Source organism: Fopius arisanus, unplaced genomic scaffold, assembly GCF_000806365.1.
Source record: "Fopius arisanus strain USDA-PBARC FA_bdor unplaced genomic scaffold, ASM80636v1 scaffold00043, whole genome shotgun sequence".
Taxonomy (NCBI): Eukaryota; Metazoa; Arthropoda; class Insecta; order Hymenoptera; family Braconidae; genus Fopius; species Fopius arisanus.
In genome coordinates this window covers 597,218-605,921 of record NW_011887782.1, presented here as the reverse complement: position 1 = coordinate 605,921, position 8,704 = coordinate 597,218, and the positions used below count along the sequence as shown (strand labels likewise).

Sequence of the window (8,704 nt, the reverse complement as noted above, 5' to 3'; positions counted from 1 at the left end):
AATTTACGGCATTTTCTGGGCGTAACTTACGCGGTTTCAGCGCGTAATTTATATTTCCAAACCCGTAATGTACGGGATCAAAAATCCCGTGAATTGCATTCTAAATCCCGTATTTGAAGTATATTATTCACTGTATGTACCTACCAAAGTTGCAGATCAGAATTCATGACGTTTTAACATTTGAATACATAGATGATACTCGAAATGTTTTTGTTCCAGGCACCATTGCACCGGCTCGCGAGATTCCTGATGTTAACCGGGGCGGCAGCAGTGACGATGATCCCATGAAGATATTCATGGCAAATTTAAATCTCGTAGTACCTGTAGTTGCTGCCCTCCTTGTTATCATCGTTGCCGTCATTGTTATTTGTGTTTTACGTGGAAGAGGTCATGGTGGAGGTGACAAAGGTAATTGAAATGTGTTTTTTTTTCTTCTGGTGGAATTAATAGGTACCATTGCACCACCTGTACGCAATGGAGGCACCGAAAATGCAGATGTCAGACGATTCTTTCCGTGGTTACCAACCTGGCTCGATGTTAATATTGTGGTACCTGTTGGAGCGACCATTGTTGTCATTGTCGTCGGCATTGTTGTCATCTGTGTGGCATTATCACGACGCTCTCGAGGGCCTGAACAAACCCGTCTACGAGGGGTTCCTTCTGGTGACGAGAAATATTACGAGGGACAATGTATAACATTTTTCTATCATAATTTTGAGAGAAACCGTTGTTTAATTATTCTACAGAGTTTTTCAGGGAGATTCGAATGGTCTCAGTTATTTTTTTCTGCGCTATTAAAAATGTATATTTTTCAGTCATAGTTTTAGAAAAATATTATATTTTAGTGTAGCTGCGATGGGGTATTTTACTCATTGAAATCCGCTTTCGGGCCGTAGGTGATGACTAGTGAAGTCATCGGAAGTCAATCAGGATTATTTTGAGATCGTTGAGTTAAAGAATTTGAATTTTTTACGAATGATCGATGTACCAGGTCATGAAATCCTTGGCAAAATAGTTTCAGTTCTTCGTGCATATATAAACATGTAATAATTGTTAAAAAATATCTGCTATGCCAAGAATTATCACTTCATGATCTAAACGGAGGTAGGTAATAGTCAATAGGTTTAACTGAATGGAAATTTTCTCGGAAATTCAGAAGATTACCGGTAAAGCAACAGATCGTTGATCTACAATCTATAATCGATTCGTCGAAAAAAATCACTTAATGTGAGGATGCCTTATATTGATAAAAGTGAGTGAAAAGGGTTTCACAAATTTTTCAATTAATCCATTCTACACTGAGAGAAATATTCAATAAAAATTACGTGTATTTTTCGTAATTCTAGAGCGAAATGTGGTTGTCGGAAATTTTACGCAACTGTCACGTGTTTTTTATCTAAAGTCACGGAATTTTTCCGTGGTGTTCCGTAATTTTTATCTGAATTATCGGTAAAAAATAACGATACCGTCACTCAAATTTTTCGAATCAACTCCGTAATCGGTAAGTGAACTGAAAGTTCCGTAATTTTTACTAAATATTTCTCTCCGTGTAGAGGTATTATTTTTCCATCCGTGGTAGCACTGCATTCATCAATTCTTCATTTTTTTTTTGTGTCAGAAAGGCTAGTTGTAGACTTGGAAGTTCAAATATGTCATTATTAAACAATGCGCGTATATACGCATGTATGTTCTTTTGTGTCACTCGGCCCGCCCTACTCTCGGAGTTTCATTGCACTACCGAGGTGAATGCCCTTTTATCGTTTTCCTTTTTACTTACCTCCCTAGGGTTGGTCGGGTCTCGTCACATAAAGCAACATATGCGACACCGTCTGAAAATGATTTTATCAACATATGTAATTAGAATCCGTGCCGAAGGCATCACCATTGGACCGACATCTTCATCACTTGGAATAGCTAGACGATTTTTCATTTAAATAAGAATTTACGTCATTGAATATTAAATATTTTTACAATTATATAGATATTTGATATTATTTTTTTAGATGATGTCGTTTATCAGCAGACTGGTGCTATCGGTGCTACCTTAGACAAGCGCAGACCAGACCTCCGGGACGAACTTGGGTATATCGCTCCACCAAATCGTAAATTGCCTCCTGTGCCTGGCTCGAACTACAATACGTGTGATCGTATCAAGCGAGGTACAGTCATAAGTAAGCCATCAATACCACGCTAATATTTCATAGATGATTTTTACTCCATATGTGGATGTTGCATTGGCACGATCGTTTATCTTTAATTTCCCAATCTTTGACCTAGTTCATTACTATAAACTCAAGAAACATTATTTTTCTATGGTATATCAAATTATAAATAATGCACATCAACAAAATTATCACCTGATCGTTAGAGTTTTGGTGCTTTGCCATCTTCCAATTTTAGTTGCTATTCTGTTCTCTCTTGGTGAAAAGTCATGCCATTTTTTTAAGCTTATGAAAACCCGATGTACTTTACCAAAATTTGCTTTCAATAATTATAAACCAGAGAGTGGTTTGAGATTCATCAATTTCAATGAAAATGAGCTTGGATAGAAAGACACGCGATAGAGGAAATATGATGATCTGAGGTTTTCTGAACATTCATATTTTTGGACGTCGGTAGTTCTCCTTCTCGTAAAGAATTGTTCTATTTTACAATTTCAAGAGATTACCTTCATAATCTAATGGAAGGATAAAGTATTCTAAAAATAATTATCCTGTGACATCTCCTTTATCCATACAACTATTAACAAGTCATTGTTTTTCTTGCAAAGCTATTCGTCATTCCTTCTGAAAATTCGTTTTACATTCTTACATTTTTTTTATTCGAAGACATACATAAAATTCTTAGAATACATGCATTGTCAAAAATTAATTGTTCAATATAATTCAATTACGAGCTAGCTTCCGAGTAAATGAATCATGAGAAAAATAAACATTGATCATTTAAAGAACATAATTCAGTCCGATTCATAGAAGTGGTGAGCGATGCAATTTTGGTACATACAATTGGGTTTCGACGTTCGTTGTGTAGAATATGTTAACACAGGTACAACAGGGTCATTTAGAAGTCATTCGACGTGGGATCCACGGCGTCATATGTACGAAGAACTATCTCACTGTGCCCCGAATCGAAGATGTCCACCACCACCCATAATGAGCAGTCCAGACGCTTTATCCCGAAGAGGTAGGTGATTTGTTAAAAAACCGAGTTTTGGGACGGTATGTCTGACCGTGAGGATGACTAGAGCTCGACTTTTTAGAATTACTTTAAAGATGAGGCAAAGTGAAATAGTGAGGTAAAATGGAATACATGTTTCATGGAGCCGTATACACAAAAATTAACTAGTGTTTAATTTGGACCGCGGTTTCGCCTTGCCCAACTGTCCCCTACGATCTCAGAACTAATTGTTTGTCAAATATAATGAACAGGATTCTTTATCGAGCCAGCTACCCATTTTACTGAATAAAATCCAGGCTTTTCTGAAACTTGAAAAATATTCTTTTGAACGTTTCGGTAGATAGGTCTTGTCCGTACTGTACCAATGCTGATATAAACCATGGCATTTTAGCATTAGATACATATCTATATAATATATATTAATTTACCTTATTCTATATACTTCTACTTCTATATTTTTATTACTTCTTTTATACGAGCACATTTTTTATAAATCTTTGTTAACCACATCTTCAGATCATTATTTTTTTTATCCGTTACGATCCGTAGGAATTCATCGTTGTTTATTATTATAAATTTGTCATTTTCGGAGGTCGAAATGGGAGAGACGCGCATCGTTTTTCTTCTGAGATTAATGTTTCGATTTGACCTAAGGGAAAAAGGATGAGTTAATGTCCGGTTTAGTTTCCAACCAAATTTGTCACAATACGCATCCCATTTTTATTTTTTTTTCTTTGAGTAATGTGCATAAAGGGGTATAGTCCATTTTTGAAAAGACAACAACACCCCGAAGAATCAAAAATTACGTACTACCGAAAATGTTCAGGTTTGTGAACAAAAAGCATCTAGGATTGATTTAAAAAATGTGAAAGTGTCATTCCGTTCAAAATCTGACAAACAATTTTTAATGTTACCTATCCGACATTGACTTGCACAATTTTTCTATTAGTCGAAAAAATAGCCGAGTGTGTCCCTAAAAGCCTGAGCAAATGAACAAAAAAGTTTTTTAAGCATAGAAAAAGTCTGGATTTTTTCGGAAATTTTTGGAGACATTATTCATAATGGGTGGCTAAGTTCACCGAGAATCTTTTATAATTGTAACAACAGGTTTACCCCTACTGATAGTTTTGATTACTTGTATATCGACTCTTTAAGTATTTACCTATTCACCTGTCACTGAATGTCAATTTGGAGGACGTCGTAAGTTTTGTAAGTAAGTTCTGCAGCCAAGCTCATCGGTTTGTCCTTTTTAAGGAATGAACTTATCATTATATTAAATCCTCGTTGCACGTTCGCATGCTTTTAATACCTCATCAAGCAGTTGCTAGAATTTACGTTAATTTTGCATTATTACATTAATATTATTGCCAAATATATCATGATTAATGTTACATATTACAATGCACAGTCTAGTTTCAAATGTTATGCAATAAATGAAAATCTCGAAAGTAACTTTGTAAATAGTGCAAAAAACACATAATGCACATGTTTCTCCAATACTTGTTCGCAAATACTCTCAACTTATATCTTCTTGCGCTTAATTCAGTATCTACCCGGGCAACTTGTTTGGTTTCAGGTATGGAAGATGAAATTTGCCCATATGCAACCTTCCATTTACTTGGTTTCCGAGAGGAAATGGATCCAAGCAAGGCCATGCAATTCCAAACATTTCCACATCCGGCCAATGGTCACTCTGGCACCATGGGACCTCCAGCTGGGCATCCAACAAATGCATCTGCTCATAGCCGTTCAGGATCTCAATCAATGGTATAATATCAAAATTTACGTTAATAAAAAGAATAGAATCTTCAGAAGTACCACCAAGTGTTAAATAAAAAGAAGTTGACTGCCCGAGGGTCGCTAATCACACGAGTTAAAACACGTAATCGTACGTGTACGAAACATATTTTTTATTGTAGTGATGTTACCGTTTTTCGTTTACCAGTAAACGTAAAAAAAGAAACTAATACTCTTCGCTGAGAAAAAAAATTTCGGTCAAGTATTTATGCGATTGGTCTTTAATCAATGTTTTCTTTCTTGATTCAAGTCTGAAATGACTCGAACCAATAGCGTCCCGTCTTGATAAAAGTATGCACACATTTTGATATAGCTTTTGTATCCTTTTATTAATCTAGCGCGATTCAAACTTGATTTACTATTTGATTCAAGTACACGCAAGGTAGATCCAAGTGTAATCGATTGTTATAATAGAGTTTTCTAAGAGCAAATCAACGTTTAGTGCTTTAAATTGGTAATTTCATGGAAAGATGGATTCAAGATCAGGTTAGTTGCTAATGAAAACGAGTTCGTTGCACATTTCAATCAAGAACTTGCGCGAAAGCTTTTTTTCGCAGTGTGTTGGTTGCAAGCGGTTTGTCACCAGTGGTTTAGTAAAATCTTCTCCGTTATTACATTAATAACTAGATAGAAAAAAATTCCTAATCAATGTTGAAATTATTCTTATGTCTACCGAAAGGTTTGACGAAAACTCCTAAACTTTATAGAGTAATACCCTCTAAGGCAGTAAAATTCGTTTTTCAGACGTTCGGGTTTTGAAGTCATAAATGCGAAAATAGTACATTTCAATACAATTTCGAGAAAGTGATAATCATGCTAGTGTTTGTTTCCTTTTGCCGTAGGCATCGAACACTATTTTTCATTACGCTATGTGCAAAGTATAATTTTACGCCCGTTTACGTACGCTCATCCTCAATTCTGGCGAATTGTGATAGAAAATAAAACTACTTCTCCGCCCTTGTATCGAAATATACTATTTAGTTACAATGTGGGGGTACTTCCATGATATAGTGCGATTTACACACACACACACACACACACACGTCCATTCCGGGTAAGACCTCGTCAAAAAGCTCTTGCTTTATTGGACCTTTCATGAAATTAATAGGCAATGGATCATTCATTTTGGAGTTACACGAGTGCCATAGTTATCAAGTGGTAGCAATTGAGTGGATTAGTGTTTGACTTGGCTATTTTATCTAGCAAATCATCTTATCCTCAATTGAGTCTTTCCATTAACCAAGTGTTTGTTTTACTTATATCCACTGCATAGGTGTACTTGAAGTAGAGTTAACAGACGGCAGTTTTTTTTTCAAAAGGTTATTTTGATTTGATAGAATCACAGTTAATCAAGTGAAGTCGATCACGCAAAGAATTGACACTTCAAACAACGTAGTTGATATCTCATTCAGAACTTTCTATGATCTACCCTATTCTGGAAAAATCAATAAGAATTTTTGAAAAAAATCGCCGCCTGGTAACCCTGATTAGAACCCTTAAACGGTCCGAAGATGAACATATAAATATCTCTGTAAAAAGCCAGCCAAATGAGAAGTCATCTGACTTTTCCGTTTATCAATGTCCTTGAGCTGCTGTCTAGTGGATATCATGATACGTTTCATATGATTTTTTTGCCGCCAGTGATGATTGCTCTGTCGAGAAAAGGCGGTTCGAAAATTTCAAGTGAAACCACAACACATGATATTTACGATCGCATAATTTTTTTTCAGGATTTTTAAGTAGATGAAACGACGACAAAATTCTACTAGACCTTGAAGAGAAATTAATGAGATTTAACTTATTGCAGCCACGACAGAATGGGAGATACTCGCGAGTGCCATCCCAAGGCGGTCAAACCGTTTTTTCTCCGGAATATGATGATCCTGCTAACTGTGCTCCTGAAGAAGATCAGTATGGATCGCAGTATGGACAATATGGAGCTCCTTATGACCACTATGGATCTCGAGGTTCTGTTGGGCGCCGTAGCGTTGGCTCAGCTCGCAATCTTCCTCTTTCCAATTCACCTGAACCACCCCCACCGCCACCAAGGAACCATGATCAGAACAACTCAAGTTTTAATGACAGCAAGGAGAGCAATGAGATCAGTGAAGCTGAGTGCGATCGTGATCAACTTCAGATGAGTCGTAATTATGGTGGTGGGTCCTAATTTATCATAAAACCTCTAGACTTTATGTTTAATAATACAAAATTAACCAATTTCGGGTCATTGTTAACTTTAAGGTCCGTATGTATTATTTGTCGCACGTTATCTGAATGATTTGAATTTTATCTCCTTAGTATAAAATTTGAAATCTGCAATGGATTTTGTAGTCCGCAAATAATTTCAATAATTATGAAGAAATTAATTATAAAAAAAGGTAATAGTGAATAAGTCGAAGGCTAAAAAAAAAAATTACCTTGCAAATTTCAAGTAAAAAAAGATGAAATCATGTATTTTTTGGAATTTTTTTTCCATTTAGGTTTCAACCAATCAGACCGAAGTATTTGAGTACAGGATTTCATTATTTTGGCTATTCACTCGGCGCTTTTTATATGTTTCTAATTATTTGACACATTTCACGCTCAATATTTTACATTATTGCATTGACGAAAAAATGGGTTCTTTTAAACGTTATTACGTTATTAAGTCGCTTTGGAGGAGTTTCTCAGGTAAATGTCGACAAATTGATCGAGGATAATCTGCCATTGAAGACCGAAAAAACGGAAGTACCAATATGAAAACACGTTTCGATGCGCGATAGTGTTCGCGGATGTATATGTGAATATCAGGTGACGCGGTAGAGTCTTTAGACAAGTACGTACCGCTCCACGTATCATATACAATTCATCGATTTATTGAAATTTGGGATCTAAACAAAGTTATTAAGAAAAAAATTGAAGACTAGTCTAGTATACTTGATTTTCGACCAAAAAACGCCTCTGCCAAAAATTTAGTCCAAAATATGAGCTACGCCATGGTGTTTCTTGAATTCTAATATTTTCGTCATGAATAGGCTGCCACCGAATTGGTGTTTTCGGGCTCTTTCATAGTTTTGGTTTATGTATAGAATACATGAGAAACGAATTTTATGAATTACCAACAACTTCCGAAACTAAGATTAAAGCTTGGGTATACGAACTGATCGATCTGATCTACACGGAGATAAAAATTCAGTAAACATTAGCTAGCCGTTTGGTAATCGTGTTGTCGTCAAAGAAAATATAGTGGTTAGTGACTGATATCGAGCTATGGGAAAAAACAGTAACTATAAATTCGATACACGGTAATTTTTCCCGAGTGACTAAAATCCAACACGGTTACCAAACGGATAAGCAATTTTTACCTGCTTTTTCTCTCCATGCAGATAGTATTTTCTGTGTGGTCCGGCATCAAGGTCAAAGGCCTAAAGAATATGAATGCATGTTCAAAAAAAGGAAAAAAACGTAATGAGTCAGCTGTTTTTAGTGTTTCCGGCACTATAATTGTAATAGAGAGTAAATTGGGAATTAATGATTTGGCACAGCACCAAGGAGGGAGAGGGGATTGAAGGTAATACTTTCCGTGAACGGTACATGAGCAGGGAAATTTAGACTCTGTGCTCTTGTTATTCTCAGGCTTTTGGTCATTACGCCGTAAAGAAAAGAAAAAACTTGAGCAAATGTTTCTTAACATTTCAAAATTTCAATTAAATTAAAATTAAATTAAATTAAATTAAATTTCAAATTCTCC

The 8,704-nt window shown here is 35.8% G+C and overlaps 1 protein-coding gene across 1 annotated transcript in view; it reads left to right on the top strand.

Moving 5' to 3' along the window:
* The window catches only part of LOC105267010 (Down syndrome cell adhesion molecule-like protein Dscam2), a gene marked incomplete at its 5' end in the record, with an annotated part of 23,272 nt that overhangs the window by 4,749 nt on the left and 9,819 nt on the right, over positions 1 to 8,704 (top strand). The window contains 5 exon segments of the mRNA XM_011305578.1: positions 220 to 408; positions 2,004 to 2,171; positions 3,046 to 3,183; positions 4,754 to 4,944; positions 6,782 to 7,130. Coding sequence (XP_011303880.1) covers positions 220 to 408; positions 2,004 to 2,171; positions 3,046 to 3,183; positions 4,754 to 4,944; positions 6,782 to 7,130 — 1,035 coding nt within the window.